Source organism: Actinia tenebrosa, unplaced genomic scaffold (genome assembly GCF_029948245.1).
Source record: "Actinia tenebrosa isolate PJP-AT-01 unplaced genomic scaffold, QUT_ActTen_1.0 PGA_scaffold10__47_contigs__length_13832649, whole genome shotgun sequence".
In the NCBI taxonomy this organism is placed as follows: Eukaryota; Metazoa; Cnidaria; class Anthozoa; order Actiniaria; family Actiniidae; genus Actinia; species Actinia tenebrosa.
This window is the reverse complement of record NW_028292570.1, coordinates 12,415,109-12,430,885: the sequence shown is the minus strand read 5'-3', so window position 1 is coordinate 12,430,885 and position 15,777 is coordinate 12,415,109. Positions and strand designations below refer to the sequence as shown.

The 15,777-nt window shown below is 37.1% G+C and overlaps 2 protein-coding genes and 1 long non-coding RNA gene across 6 annotated transcripts in view; 1 reads left to right on the top strand and 2 right to left on the bottom strand.

Moving 5' to 3' along the window:
* Positions 1-912: 912 nt before the first annotated feature.
* On the top strand, positions 913-10,784 carry LOC116301847 (uncharacterized). Of its 2 annotated transcripts, none has more exons than XM_031711001.2 (5): positions 913-1,214; positions 1,644-1,772; positions 5,383-5,421; positions 7,489-7,621; positions 8,131-10,784. In XM_031711001.2, the coding sequence occupies exons 1-5, from the start codon at positions 975-977 to the stop codon at positions 8,589-8,591; spliced, it is 1,002 nt and encodes a 333-aa protein (XP_031566861.2). In that variant the 5' UTR covers positions 913-974; the 3' UTR covers positions 8,592-10,784. The 2 variants fall into 2 exon arrangements, with proteins under 2 accessions (XP_031566861.2, XP_031566859.2); XM_031710999.2 differs by having other exon boundaries at positions 914-1,214; positions 8,128-10,784.
* Positions 10,785-12,886: 2,102 nt separating this feature from the next.
* On the bottom strand, positions 12,887-15,713 carry LOC148913086 (uncharacterized). Its single transcript, XR_016119223.1, has 3 exons — positions 15,636-15,713; positions 15,336-15,439; positions 12,887-13,038 (listed from the first exon to the last, which is right to left on the bottom strand). It is a non-coding gene; the product is annotated as an uncharacterized LOC148913086 (long non-coding RNA).
* A 39-nt stretch (positions 15,714-15,752) lies between these two features.
* Positions 15,753-15,777, bottom strand: part of LOC116301846 (snaclec coagulation factor IX/factor X-binding protein subunit B-like) — a 6,141-nt gene continuing 6,116 nt past the window's right edge. For all 3 annotated transcript variants that reach the window (XM_089026997.1, XM_089026995.1, XM_089026996.1), the window contains exon 5: positions 15,753-15,777. This exon is cut by the window's right edge and continues 1,858 nt beyond it. The gene's annotated coding sequence lies outside the window, so the exon portion shown is untranslated.

Genomic DNA, 15,777 nt, shown 5'->3' with positions numbered 1-15,777 from the left:
TAATGGTAGCACATGAGAAGACACATGAATATGGATACAACTCAAACAAAAAATCTTATTCTCAAGACCATGTGTCATTCCCTAGAGTATCATTTCTTTGTTTAACGGTTGCACACGAGAAGACACAAAATCTTTGATACGACTCAAACAAAGCATTAAATTTCAAGCGAATGACACGTGGTCTGAGATGGGAAAACCTTTAGCCCGAGGTAAAGAGTTCTATGTCTAAGGCGTTCAACTGGCGGGCGGGAATAAAGTGACAGACACAACCCTGCTGTTTCATGGACATTAAAAAGATTTTATCTTAATGTTGTATACATTAGTGAATGCCCACTCGGCTGGAAATCGATCGAGGTATCTATAATCAAAAAATATCTAGCGTATAACTACATGCCAAGAATATCTAGCGCAGAACTACATTGAATGAAGACCCAGTAATGAAGACACGATCAAATCGCCAAAACCTGAAACAAACCAGATATAATTCAAAGTAAAGTTACAATTCTAAGTCTTCTTATTCAAGCAATCTAATTGGCTAGTGTCTTTAGTCTTCCGTGTTTTGAATTCGATTAGAATTGAAGCCTTCTTTCTCTTTGTTCATTTTGTTTTTCACTAAGGACACACACAGTCATACGCATAATCACTAGACTTTGTTTCCTATCCGGGGTCATTCGATAAGCAAGCCGCCAAAATTAACTACCCGCTATTTCAAACCGTGTTAAGTAAACTGCCCAACTCATTGCCACGTGCGTTAGTTAATGGATTGATTTGAGTGAATCTGCGATTCGATATTATTTTGATTAGATGTCTGATAGACAGGAATGAAAATCAATGACCCTGAGGTCTTTCGACGTCTGTAAATCCCTCGCTTAGCCCTATGGGTCCTTTAATAGTATATCTACATGTTGTAGAGAAGGTTTCTAGACAGAAGGTCTGTAGAGCAGAGGAAATCAAGTTGTCGTCTTCATCACGTCATGGATGTGCAAAGGTTTTTTCTTCTCTTGTTGGTGTTTTTGTTATTTTTCTCTTGTGTTGAGCAGAAAAAAAAGAAAACATCTTCAAAAAGAGCTTCCAAGAAAAAGTCATCTCAGCATCTCAAACGAGTGAAAATTCAAAATAAACTAAACCAGCTTTGCGAAATGCAAAAGGAAGCGAACTTGCCAGGTACAGCACTGGAACTCCACGCATATTTCGATCTTCGTCCACGTCGAAAGGTAATGTTACTCTGTGGATATTAAGTTTTACTTCCATAAAGATAATAACCTAGTGAATATCGACTTCTAAGTCTAGCTTATCCTTTGATTTATACACGGGGTTTGCTGTCCCCGACAGGAAGATTGATTCGAATAGAGTTTTTTATTTATTTCGACATGAAAAAATTAGCGGATTAATAGCTACTCGTTTTCCGGTAGAATTCAACCAGGACAAAGAAAGGTAAAATGTATTTTTCAAATTACTCTATTTCTTTTCCCAACGATTTCAGAGGTTTATAAGACTTAGAAGAAAATGAAGAATATTTACTCCTGCGAACAGAATTGTTGATATTTTCCATGAAAGAGTTCATGTGATTTGTGAGGCATAGCAACGGTAACTAAGGTGTATAAACATGAATTGGTAAGGATTTGTTTACCGTTGTTTTGCAGCCTTTTGCTTGTCTCAAGGTGACAACGTGTAAAGGATCGCCCGTATGTTTTGTGACTACGCATCCGTATTTGAAGAACAAGTCGATTAATGATACGACGACATGGCAAGAGCTGGTTAGCTTTATTCAGGTATGTCCTGCAATATGAGGAATCTGATATAACATATGATATGGGTAGAATAGGAAAGGAAAGGAAAGGAAAGGAAAGGAAAGGAAAGGAAAGGAAAGGAAAGGAAAGGAAAGGAAAGGAAACGAAAGGAAAGGAAAGGAAAGGAAAGGAAACGAAAGGAATCGAAAGGAAACGAAAGGAAACGAAAGGAAACGAAAGGAAACGAAATGAAACGAAAGGAAACGAATAAAGGAAACGAAAGGAAAGGAAAAGTCGCAGGATAAGTTCTTCATTTCTTTACATCCTTCTTTCTTCTTCTTTCCCTCCGTATCTTCATAGAATACAAATACACGTGAAACGAAAGGAATCCTTTCCTTAAGAGCCACTTGAGATTCATCAAAAAAAGCATTCATTATAACAGGGCAGAATTCCTGGTAGATCTATAGTCCGTGACCTGGCGAGTTTGATCAAACCACAAAAAAAGTTTTCCCGGTGTACATAACCATCTCAATCGACTCTAGTCTGGATTCTGCTAGGTTTCTTATCAAAGCAGATAAATGAGAGCATTGGATGGTGACAGATCTACCACGCCTCGCCAAAGGGTCGAGTCATTTGATTGGAGACATTTGAGTCTAACTATCATACAAAAAGAACGGTTGGAATGCTACAGAGAACAAAGCTGCTCGCATTTTCGCTCTACAGTTCTCGTTTTGTGGCCGACTTTTGTCGTGTGTGCAGCTCTGTGAGCGATAGACAGAAATATTAGCTTGATCGTTTGTAGTTTGTGTACAAACAGACACACCATCTGTTTACCAGATGGCCATTCTTAGCAATCGCTTAAGGTTAAGAATGCGAGATCTCCCGATCAAAGCATAAAACAAATCATATCAAATTTGTAAAAAATCTGCTTTGGCAGAGGTCAGAAGACGAAGCTCTTGCCAAAAACGCCAAGGGCAACTCTATAATCATACTGTCTCAACAACCTCCACTTTTAGCGCTTTGATAACAAGACATACTTGCTCCCGAAGGAATACCAGACACTTAAGTAAAAGCTAAAAAGTGATTATAAACATTAGTGATAAGTGCTCGATAATAGTTCACGAGAGTAAATCAAGCGGTTGAGGTAACCTAGAATATTCGACGTTCTACAAAAATTGAATCCATATCCAGTGAATGCTAATTACATTTTCTGGCGAGGGGCAGAACATTAAAACAGAAGTTCCTACCAAAATTCACTATATTGAAGTTATTTTCTAAGGAGAATTAGGTACTATGCTAGAACATTTTCCCCTGTATTCTTGTGTGCAAAACGGCTTTCGCTACAAAATGTATGCTTCTCAAAAACTCGTGTATACCGTCCGTACACGTATCTGCAGATATTTTTTATTCTACTGATTTTCAACTACAAAAACAAAAATTTCTCGTCCACACGAAGTGTTTTCGAGTCACTTTCGCCCGTCCACACAAATCCTTTATCGAAAAGTCGCGCTTTCAAGGCAATCTCATCCTCAATAAAATAAATCCGTTTTCAAGAGTAATCCGGATACGCAGTGGACGGGATTTCCGATAATGCTTGATCGTCCTATTGTCTGCACTTATATATAAATACTAAAATACATTAGATAAATATTTTCGCTAATGGTTTGAGGTTTGGAAATCAGTGCCGCAAATCGCGCTATTTTTGATCGGATATTTTCTTAAGAATGGTATATGAACTTTGTCTAGAAATATGAACTTAATCTGTTATTTGTGTTCCTTGTCGGTTACTTACGGTTACGGTTACGGTTACCACAGGCGACACAAAAGAAATCACTCGAATCCAAGAAAACCCTTTTACTGGCTACTGAACAGGGAGCTAACAAGGAAATATTTATAAAGCATATAGAGGCGCCGTTAGTTTTTCAAATGATTTTATGTTTTGGGGTTTCATATTGTTAAATTTAAGTTACTAACGAAAATATAATTTTATGGTAAAATCGCAAAGTTTTAGTGCCGCGAAATATGCGACGAAAATTTAATTCCAAACGGCATTTAGTACTACAACCTACGACGCGAGTGAAAACGTCTGCGCATGCTCTGAATCCATATGCAAATCTCGTACCCAGAGCCTGCGTTTCTTCTGGCCTGCGGCGAAGAACCAGGGCTCTGAGACGGGAGAGCCTACATAGCAAGCAGTTGATGTAATGTGTTCATAAAAATACGAGGGAGCACACCTACAAATACAACAGATAGAACGACAATAGAATACAATATGAATACAGTACACCAACTGAGTGCTATGTAGGTTCTCCAGCTCTGAGACCAGAATTTCTTGGATTTCTGGGATAAGAGCGCATGCGTTCAAAGATTTGCCAAAAATCTAAAAATTATTGCGCATGCGCCAAAAAATGGATTATTCCAGAGCCCTCATTCTTTGTCACAGGCCAGAAGAAACGCAGGGTCTGGGTACAAGATCGTATGCAAATAAGTTAAAAACGTCTTCATGCCACTGTTAAAATATGTAAATTTGGCTTTCAAACATGCCTGATAAATTAGAATTCACAAAATACCAAAACCATGCCTGCAACTTAAGGCTTCTTCTTTCATATTGTGTTTGTTAATACAGTATCTTGGTCTGACAAAAGTATACTCGCGAAATGTGTTGTATACACGGAGAAAACAAATATTTATTTTCTCGTTCAAATTCTTCAAAATTCTTAGAAAACGTGCTGAAATACACGCATGCGCAAACGTTTTTCACGACGCCGTCAACCGAGCTTCAAAAGCAAACGGGTATAGATCACAAATTTGAGATTTTTTTTGTACATGAATTTTTCATGTGTCAGTCTGTCTTCTTAATGACGTGCTAAATTACATTCCATAGTTTTTAATCCCCCTTCATTTATCTATCAATTAATCGATCAATTCATTAGTGTCAACCATGTTTTTTTACCCTCGAGAATGGAAAAATGAGCTTTTAGCATGGAATTCCAAAAATCACGTACAGGATAGAAGAATAATAGCCATAGCTGGAAGGAGTATGTTAAAATTAGATAAACTGTGAAGCTGCTTGAAGGAAATGAAAAAAAAAACAACCAAAAAACAAAAAACTCGCACAAAAAAAAAATGAATTTTCAAAAACCGAAATGTCCTAAGAAAACATGGTTGATATGTAAGAGATAACCTACAAAGGTTTTGTTTACAAAGTTCAAACTTTTCAAAAAATCATATCTTCGCGAGGATTTTTGAACTCATGCCCTCGAAACTTTACAATCTTACTGATTGTAACATGTCGTTTCTTAATATTTGATTTTTTCGGTTTTACTGATTTCAAAATGACCTACTAAATGATAATTTAGTTGATGTCCTAAGGAAGAGCTCATACACGCTACACATTGGCTAGACAGATTTGTAAGAGCATGATATTCGTGCATTATCGACCATAAATAGAGTGCAAACAATATAACCGTGAAACTTTAGTAATACTAAATAGCACAATTTCATGCAAAGTCCATTGTTTTCTATTGGGACTATTTTGTACTATTTAGTAATTAGTGTTTCACGGATAGTTTGCACTCTACCATGCCGCTTATACAATTCATATAAAATATATATCAATCTTTGCATTAATAATATCCCCATGTTATTGCAGAGAGACAGAAAGATCGAGCCAATCTACGATTCGTCAATGGTAAGGTTCTCAAGACTCCTACATGTACTTATGCTAACTATGTCACTCAAATAGTATTCCGTATTTTTTTTTTAAAAGATGTATTTGCTACAATAGTCCCCTTCACAGTTCCCTGCGCCATCTTGAAAGGTAGCGGTGCCTTTGCATCGAAGCGAGACGAACGGTGAGCTTGCAATGATAGAGACATGCGAGTACTTGTTCAAGGTGTTAAAAAAGGTCTCTATCATTGCAAGCTCACCGTTCGTCTCGCTTCGATGCAAAGGCACCGCTACCTTTCAAGATGGCGCAGGGAACTGTGAAGGGGACTATAGATTTGTCAATGAATTCTTTTGTTATATCCTCCAACATGGCCGACGTGTCTTTTGTTATTTAATTCTCTTGGGAATGGTTGAAAACCATCAATAGGTAAGACATATTGGTTTTGTTTGGTTTTGGCTTCTAAAAGACGCTCGTTTTTATTTACCACGATGATATTCACCGCTCATGATGCAAAGCAAAGGAATGTATAAGTGATGATGAACTTCAAATATTCTGCTCTGCTTCAAATAGCATTAAAAATACGTGCCTGTCCAAAGGGATTGGAAAACTTCTTGACCCCCCAAAAACGTGTCTCTTCATACAAGACTTGTAGGTTAAGAATATTTTAGAGGAAGATCGTGAAAGAGGATGGGTGGCCCAAGGTATTGGAATAACTTTAACTCTGTCTCAAGTGCTTTGTTGATGGGAAAGTTTACGATTACGTCCAGAAGATTGCCTTTTGATTTCTGGAACAGCAGATCGAGTCACTGCGGTAAGTTATAACGAGAGTCCATTAGAAGCCAAAACCAGGCTAAACCAACATGCTTTATAACGTGAAACGTTGAATGTTTAAGGTTTATACTTCCAATATGTTACTGACACATTTTCAAGATGGCGTAGCTATTATTCATTTAATACGATGTCTAAAATCTAATAATAAAGAACTAGCCGCTAGTTCGACTCAATGGAAAGCGCCCTTAGTTTTGTTCTCGCTCGATTCTGATTGGCTAACATTTTTGTAGCAATGCTCCATGAAGCAGTACAACTTATCTATCGATCCATGTCCGTGAGTGAGTAAACTTTACACAGGAACCCCAATACCTTTCGTAGCAGTATTAGATGATCAGATGCCAGGCAAAACGATCAATACCTTCTCGTATCCGTCTCGAACATTTCCGAATCCTATCGCAAAATGACTGAAGCTGGAAAGAGGAAATGATTAAAATAAGTATGACTTACCGCCATTTCCGTTTATACTATTTTTGTATGCTTCCACAGTTTTTATCTTCGTATTATACACTCAATAGCGCAGCACAACCGTGACGTCATAAAAACGAAGACAAAGGCGAAATTCGAACAAACAAACTTACAAGTTTACTTTCAGCAGATAATTTTCACAGCCGATCGCAGTAGATCTTAGTTTACATGGGTTATTATTGTAACTTTAAGTAAAAATAATAAAATCGTTCCGTATAATCCTCGTCGCGGTTAAACATAATGCAATGTTTATCTGAGTCTTCAAGCTATTTTTAGAATCAGTGCGCTGCGCTATTGAAGAATCCTTATCGGGTTCAGAAACATAGAACGTAGAAGCTGAGACCGAAATGGCACATGGGAAGTACGTTAATTAGATGCATGCTGTGACCGGCGACACGTGGAATCATCCACTGTTTTTAATAAACGTTTGGCATTCTAAACCGACTGCATAGATCAGGGCACAAATGAATGAATTATAATATAGTTATGTCATTTTCCATGTGCCATTCGGTCTCAGCTTTCATGTCCTATGTTTCTGAACCCGACAACGATTCTTCAAATGAGTGTATACTATTACAACTAATATAAAACATAAATAAATCCATTTAATAAATGGATATTTTCAACGAATTTCTATGGAACCATAAATTCGATTACTAGCAGTGCCACATGCGCTTTATAAGCGCTATTTTTTTCTCATGTCAGCTGGGTCTTCTTAATCTCATTTTCGTAAATTCTTTGTACTTTTTATCAAAACACCTTTGTGTATAATTGATGGTTTGTACGTTGCAGAGTGGATGGAATGGTGACAGGTACAAGGCCCTCAGTCAATACGTCCAAAACCAGCCAGCGATCTACAGAATGTGTAGACAAGCTACTGTGTATCGATTTGTCGTCAATGAGAACGTTACTAATGATAACAACGGTAAGAAATTACTAAATCTACGTACTTTCTTTCATTTCTTTGTTCAACTGATCGACCACATGTCATTCCCTTGAGTATTATTTCTTTCTTCATCATCAGTGTTTTCCCATCTCAGACCACATGTCATTCCCTTGTGTATTATTTCTTTCTTCATCAGTAATGTTTTCCCATCTCAGACCACGTCATTCCCTTGAGTATTATTTCTTTCTTCATCAGTAATGTTTTCCCATCTCAGACCACGTCATTCCCTTGGGTATTCTTTCTTTCTTTATCAGGTTTATTTCCCTATCCCAGTCCACGTCATTCCCTTGAGTATTACTTCTCTTTCTTCGTCAGTAATGTTTTTCCATCAAAGCAAAAAAACCTTATGCTCGCAAGAAAACGGTCCAAAAAGGGTTCTATTAACCGGCAAACCTCTATTTAGCGACCACCTAAACAACTGTATGCCTCATAGTTTCTTCTGTTCTACTATGATTTCTTTAAGCTCACCATTATTTTTCTGTTAGAAGACACATCAGCGAATTCAAGTTCCAGCACCAGTACCAGTAATTCGTCGTTCAAGCCATCACTTCCGGTCAACTCCAACCCTGCCATGACTCTTTGCCCTCTGTTCAAACGCCAAAAAGGAAAATCCACTCGCATCAAACGAGTTGGAAGAACCAAAAACCAAACATCGGATAACTTCTTCATGTGCCAAGGATTCAACTGTCCTTGTGTGCGGATCTGTGTTGGACAGGGCAGGAACAGAAAGAACTTCACAGAATGCTCGACATTCAGGATCATTTGTACGTTTAACTGCGGCTCTGATACGATTGAAGTCCCACAGGTACCAATCATCACCAAACCTACCAAGCGACCAACAAAGCGACCGAAGAGATCAGGACACAGGAGGAAGAAGCAGGGTAAGAAGTCAAGGGGAAGAAAGAAAAGGAATAGAAATAAGAAGACTCCTACACCACCCAATACGTGATTACAAGATGACACCGGCCAATGTTAATGAACTAGTTTGATGCCAATGTTAGACTACAGGGTGTTATACTGATTACAAGATGACACCAATGTTAGTGAACTAGTTTGATGCCAATGTTAGAATACAGGGTGTTATACTGATTACAAGATGACACCAATGTTAGTGAACTAGTTTGATGACAATGTTAGACTACAGGGTGTTAAACTGATTACAAGATGACACCGGCCAATGTTAGTGAACTAGTTTGATGACAATGTTAGACTACAGGGTGTTAAACTGATTACAAGATGACACCGGCCAATGTTAGTGAACTAGTTTGATGCCAATGTTAGACTACAGGGTGTTAAACTGATTACAAGATGACACCGGCCAATGTTAGTGAACTAGTTTGATGACAATGTTAGAATACAGGGTGTTAAACCAAGTAGAGTGGTCGCTAAGGAGAATATGTTCTGTTAACATTAAAGTGCATGTAAGGGTGGGCCTGAATTTCCTTGAGAACATGCACCAGGGCCTCCTCTGGTTTCATTTCAAATAGTCAGCGGCAAGATTCGTCTAACACTGAATTTTTACCCCCTCCTCCCCTCTCCCAGATTTCTAGATCCTCCCCTAGAATTGATTGTACGATTTAACCTTTCGAATCTGACAACATTGGTATAGTGTGTGGATACTAACTTACGTTACACATGACCAGTCTCTCTCATGTTTTGATTGGACTTTCGGTGGCTTCGTCTAAAATTCCAAGTCTAGGTGCCAACTATGCTTAAAATTACTGCAATTGCCCTATTTCACTATGACATCACTGCTTGTTTATGCGGGGGATAGAATCACCAAATCCAATAGAAAATTCAATAAAATTTGCTCCTAGAGAAACAGTTTTAATCTAAGATGGCATGGTTTACAAATATAATATGTGTTAATATGTACTAAAAAATATTCTGAGCGTTTGCTGGCTATTCTACTTCTCTTCGTGGATTGATACGGGTTTTAGAACAATTTTCGGTGAATTACGTTGATTTGACCCCCTCCGACGACCATGATCCTTTGCGTTTAAACAATAGATTGTTTTGATATGACGTCATAGTGAAATAGGGCAATTCAAATTACTTTAACTTAAAAATAAATATTTCCTAGCTAATTCTCAGAAGTGTGAATTTTTTTTGAAAATATTTCACAATCATTCTTGACATCGGGTTCAAAGTCTAATTATATTAACTGAATTCTTTTGGAATAATACCAGAGTAGTTAATTGGAGGTTTGAAATTAAAGAATGAAGTCTTGAAAGCTACATTTGAATTCCCAGAATTACTGGACATGTGTGACGGGAATAACCAGTAACGATAGGATTGCTAAGTTAGTTAGAAATGAGGTAGTTATAACTATAGATGGTAATGTCAGACTATGATCCAAGCAACAATGGATCAAATACTGTAATTCTTCGTTTGCAATAGACGTCATAGCCGCCATGTTGGAAGAATTTGACAAAAGATTTTTAAATGAATTCTTTTGTTATATCTTCCAACATGGTGGACATCCCTTTTGTTATTGTGCTCTCTTGGGATTGATTGCAAACCAAGAATAGACCATTCTCGAGTTCAAAATAACCTGCTGAGTTGCTTGCTTAGACACATTTACTCAGGGTTAGCCTTGTATCAGTGTTTAAATATTCACAAATACCAACAGTAAAGGATGCACAACTTCAACAATACAAACACTTTGAAATTCCACAGACCTTCGCTGGAAAGCATGAATATTTTGCACAAAATCTAGACTAAGCCTGAGCAAAAGAGAACTCCAAACTGGAGTAAAGAGTCAGGATGGGTAAAAAGTCTTTCTGTCTGATCTTTTATCCTAAAAATTGTGCATTTTGATTGGCTGTGCAAAGAGGCAGTATTTTCTATCTCTGCCCAGGATCCGGCCATCTCGATGTAAGGCTTATTTCATCCGCACTTCCACATGGGTTAACAAAGCGAAACAATGGGAACAATAAATAAGTTATTTGCCTTCCTAAAGTTGGTCTGGAAAGGGAAAAACCGAGCTCTCAGGTTTTAATAGCTGTATTCAATAAGTGCAGCTTTTCCATAGTCCCAACTTCCTGACCAGTAGATAACTTCTAGATAATATAAAACAAAATTTTGTAGAATATATTTGTATGACGTGAAGAAAATAATAGAATAAATAATTTGATAAATATTTGAATTTTCATTTTCTGGTACATGAATGTAGCGTAACCAATGGAGAAAGAAGCAATAATATTATTCATAGCTTCTTCCTAAAAAACACTGGAAAAACATTTCAAAAGATTTGCTAGTGAAATCCCCCTTAGTAAAGCATGGTAAAGTAGATGGTTAGATTTAGGGTAAGGGTAAGTAATATAGCAATACAAGATCAGGTGGAAGTGTGCCATGGTAATAATGATAGATCCCAAGATAATTTATTATCATACACCTATTTCGAAAATCGTTGTCGCACCAAGAGCCTCAAGTAACAAGCCAAGGCTCCAGAGAACGTCGGTACATTTAATTACAATTGATTTATTCACGGTTCATGCAAGTCGCTATAGCTCTCCACTAATTATCATCAAAAGCAGCCTTGCTTGGAGCAATTTATGAAGTCAATAAATGAAAATGCACCATGAATAAACTAATTACAGCTAAAAATCCCAGCGTTCTCTGCGGTCTTGGCTTTTGGCTTAAGACTTTTGGTGCGACAACGATTTCTGAAATAGGTGTATATGAATATTTGAAGAATTATTGAAATGGGCCAAGTATCAGTCCAAAGGAATACATCGATATGTAAAGGTAAGTTGTATCACTAGAGAAATGTGATGATAGTATTCTGTGAAATACATCTGTAAAAAATCTCCACATTACAATATACACAGCTCGTTCTATAGGAACTGAGGAAAGATATTTTCACAACTTCTTAGTGACCATATACTGTATTTTAAAGTTGTGCTAAACGACTCTTGGAATTGTGCGAACAGGTCATAGTTGTGCAAACGGGTTCGTGTGAAAAGGCAATTGTGCGAAACAACTGGTTACCATTCTGTAGCAGAATTGGAATCTAGGAGTTGATTTTAGTATTTAATACAAAGTAGGACTCGCATTTTGTAGTTTCGGCTCATGAGGAAGCGATTAATTAATACCTAATATTATTTATATGTCAGTGTGTGTATGTTTGTGTGCGTGAGCGTGTTTGTGTGTGTCTGTGTGTGTGTGTATGTGTGTGTGTATGTGTGTGAGCGTGTTTGTGTGTGTGAGTGTGTTTGTGTGTGTGAGCGTGTTTGTGTGTGAGTGAGTGTGGTGTGTAAGTGAGAGTGTGTGTGTGTGTAAGTGAGAGCGGGTGTGTGTGTGAGTGAGTGTGCGTGCGTATGTGTGTGGGTGTGTGTACACGTTTGTGTGTGTGTGTATGTTTGTGTGTGTGTATGTTTGTGTATGTTTGTGTTTGTGTGTGTGTATGTTTGTGTCTGTGTGTGTGTCTGTGTGTGTGTCTGTGTATGTTTGTGTTTGTGTGTGTGTCTGTGTGTGTGTCTGTGTGTGGGTATGTTTGTGTGAGTAGAAGAGGGGTTGAGCAGAGGGGTGGGGTGCATTAACATGCAATGTAATAAGTGCATCCCTTGCAATGGTTGGGGGATGGAGCTTCAATGATGTACATACTGTACTTGGGTCATTCTTTGTTCATTATATCATATACACAAATTTCAAAAAAATGTTGTTGAAGTCAAAGGCGATAGGCATCAAGAAATATGACACAGATCATCCCAAGTTCCAAGAATAAATTTTAAAAATCTCTGGTTTCTTATTATTATTCTCGTTAAGAACATATGTAGGTTAGTGTCGATATGTGCAGTATTGCCTGTAATTGACAAGCTATTCTAAACACCCTGATGGACCCCTTACGAAAAGAATTTGGATGTGAGACTAACATGAAGATTGAATGAAAATCCTTTTTTAGCCAGGGTAGCCCATTGAGCTTTGATGCTGGTATCCAATAAAGGGCCCTGTATTTGAGCCAATTTTGAGAAGAGGCCATCATTAAGAGAATTAATAGATCATTAGAAATAAATTAAAGCACATCAGTCTTATGTCATTCCGCTTCAACAACCGACTTTAAAATAGGTGTATTCTTTGATTGCACGTTACATCCATCACCGCCTTTTGTGAAAGTGTTGGTGCTATTTATTAGCATCCATTGTTAACAGTACAATAGCCTGCCATTCTTTTGACTTATACTTCTCTTGAGAATGCTTGCAACCCATCAATAAACAACTAAATATGATAAACAACAAATGATTTTGATTTATAAACAACTTTACTTGGTGTTGCACATTCTTTCAGTCTTAACAAGCAGGTAGTGTGTGCATTCAATGATGGAATCTTGTTTGCTATGAAGAATTTACAATCCAAGCTTGGTACGGCGCCAGTGTCTTCTCTTGGCATTATACCTATCGAAATAATAAAATCAATAAATTAGTGATAGAGATTAATGGGATTTAGCTGTAACAAACATTGAAACATAACAGGAATATTAGGCCTAACCACAATATGCCGGATAAATTTGAATCCGCAACTTTCACACCGAAACCAAAAAAAAAAGGTTTCCCGTCTACACATAAAAACGGATAAAATGTTTTGCATCCACACTAGTCCGATCAGAGGTGGCAAAAACGCTTCATTGCACATCTCAGCATGTGCATCGAAGCTGAAATTGAGCCTGCTGTGAATTTGTATCTTTCCAGCCATGTTTCCATGACAATCATGACGTTATTGTATTTGAAAAATTTGGATACAAAATGTTCTCTGTCCACACTAATATGGCTAGACGGCGTTTTCAAATTGTTCCACTTTGGAGACCAGTGTTCAAAAAAATTCGTTTTTGGTGAAGAATTGTTCCTGATTTGCCCGGACTAGTGTGGACGGTAGGTCTAACAGGATAAATGAAAATTCAGATTCAAATTTATCCGGCATGGTGTGGACTGAGCCTCAGATATTGATTTTGTGGAGGAAAACTGAAGAACCTGAAGAAAATCAAGCAACTCTACTCACATACAATACTAAGTTTAAAAATTGAATCTAGGTTGCACTAGCATCCATGTTTGCCAAGTATAAAACCTTTACAGAGATCTCAGAGATCATGAAACCCTACTTGCACTGGTAAGAAATAAATATTTATAGAATTCAAGAAAAACATATTTACTTATTTCAATAAAGTTTGTTACCAAAAACCTAGAAAGCTGAGGATCATGAGAAACTTTTCACATTAAAGAAGTCAAGATTTTTATACGTTTCGGGTCACGGAGAACAAGGATTCTGGCGCTGTTTCCCAGACGATTATTTTGAGGAAATTAAATCAGCTGCATGCAGGCTACAGTTATCAATCAGTTGAAACATGTAAAATGTATCTACCCATAATCCTTGTGGGTGTCAGCTTTGTAGCTTTACAGGTGACTACCTTCATTGAAATGAGTATACACCTAATTAAAAAAACCTAGTCGGGTTTGAGGAGGTCATATCATCGAAGCTAAGACCAAAAAAGTCTATGGATACTCCAAAATGTGTATTATATTTGCATATAGACATGCACAGTAGAGCAAAGTCGGTGGACCTAGATTAACAACATGCCAAAGCCATGATGCATAAAGTGTGCAGAGGAAGGGAAAACTGCAATACGTATGAAATTAGCATAATTGTTTGTCTTCCCATGCTCCCCTTCAGTCTTCAGCTTTGATGATATAACCTGTTTTTGAACCCGACAACGTTTTTTTCCAATTAGGTGTATACATAGCATTGAAAGATACTATTCTTATTCTTGAAGTGCAACCATAGTGACTAAAAGATCCCTTGAGACACAAATAACAATGAAACAGCTTCAATCTTGTTTGATTTAACAAGAGAAGCTTTCTGCTAATGAGGAATGCTTTATATAGTCAACAAACATGGCATTTATGATGTAACATGCAATACATTGGACCACTGTAGTCCATCTACAAATGACCCTCAAATGTGAAATGAAAGAATTTAAGTGCACCTAACCCCCGATACAATACTTTCAGTATTGATTCTACATAAAGTGAATAGTTGAATGGTGAAATATTTCTTCATTAGAATGTTGCAGTCTTTAAGTTATGAAGGTTTATACTTCCATTACATTGCTGACTGTGATGTCACCCCAGGTTTTTGAGTTTATTTGTTTTCATTTCTAATACTATAACACTAGCCATTATGAGACATCAGGTTTACAATAAACATTGTAGTAAACCTTGAGTATAATAATGATTCTTTTTAAAAACTGTTTGTATGAACCAGTCAAAATTTGTATATTTAATGAAGCCTGGGGTGACGTCACAGTCAGTAACATATTGGAAGTATAAACCTTCATAACTTAAAGATGCAACATTCAAACGAAGAAATATTTCACTTTCCAACTACCCACTTTATGTAGAATCAATACTGAAAGTATTGTATCAGGGGTTAGGTGTACTTTAAGTATCATTTATAAACATGCATAGATGAATTCATACAGGACGAAGGGAGTCCTATATCTCCCGTCATAAGCAAAGATGTTAATTAAGGCGATAAAGTAAGAAAATACAAGCTCAGAATTACCAATAATAGGAAAAAATTTTCTACATCTGGTTTGTTTTTGTTAAACTTTATAATTCATCACAAGAGTTCATGCTGAAATTCAGATTTATTTTTATTATGCTTAATTTCTTCGGAATATCGTAAATGTATATCTTACCTGATCTTGTTGCCAGTCCTTAGTCTAACCCACTGTGGGATAGGTCTATTCTGCTTCATTTTCTTGGCCAATTTGACCTTAATCTTGAAGGACTTGTGTGCCGGCTATCGGAAGAGAAAAACAACATGGCTGATCACTAATAACGCTACGATTTTCCATCAGTCAAATTCACATACGTAAATTAGCCATCGGTGAATATTTTTTACTCCTAAGGCTAAATAATAGAGTGTACTTTCATTTCCTAAGCCTATTTATGTCATAACGTTTTATAATAAAAATAAAAAAGGCTTTCAAACTCACCATCTTTGAGAATTTTGCTTGTCTTTTTTTCTCAAGTAAAGTGAAAAGGAGCCATGGTACACCCGCAAGGGATTATGGGAATGTTGTTCCCAGGCCCCAAACTTTTGACACTTCATCTTGATTTCAATGAAAAATTTTATTT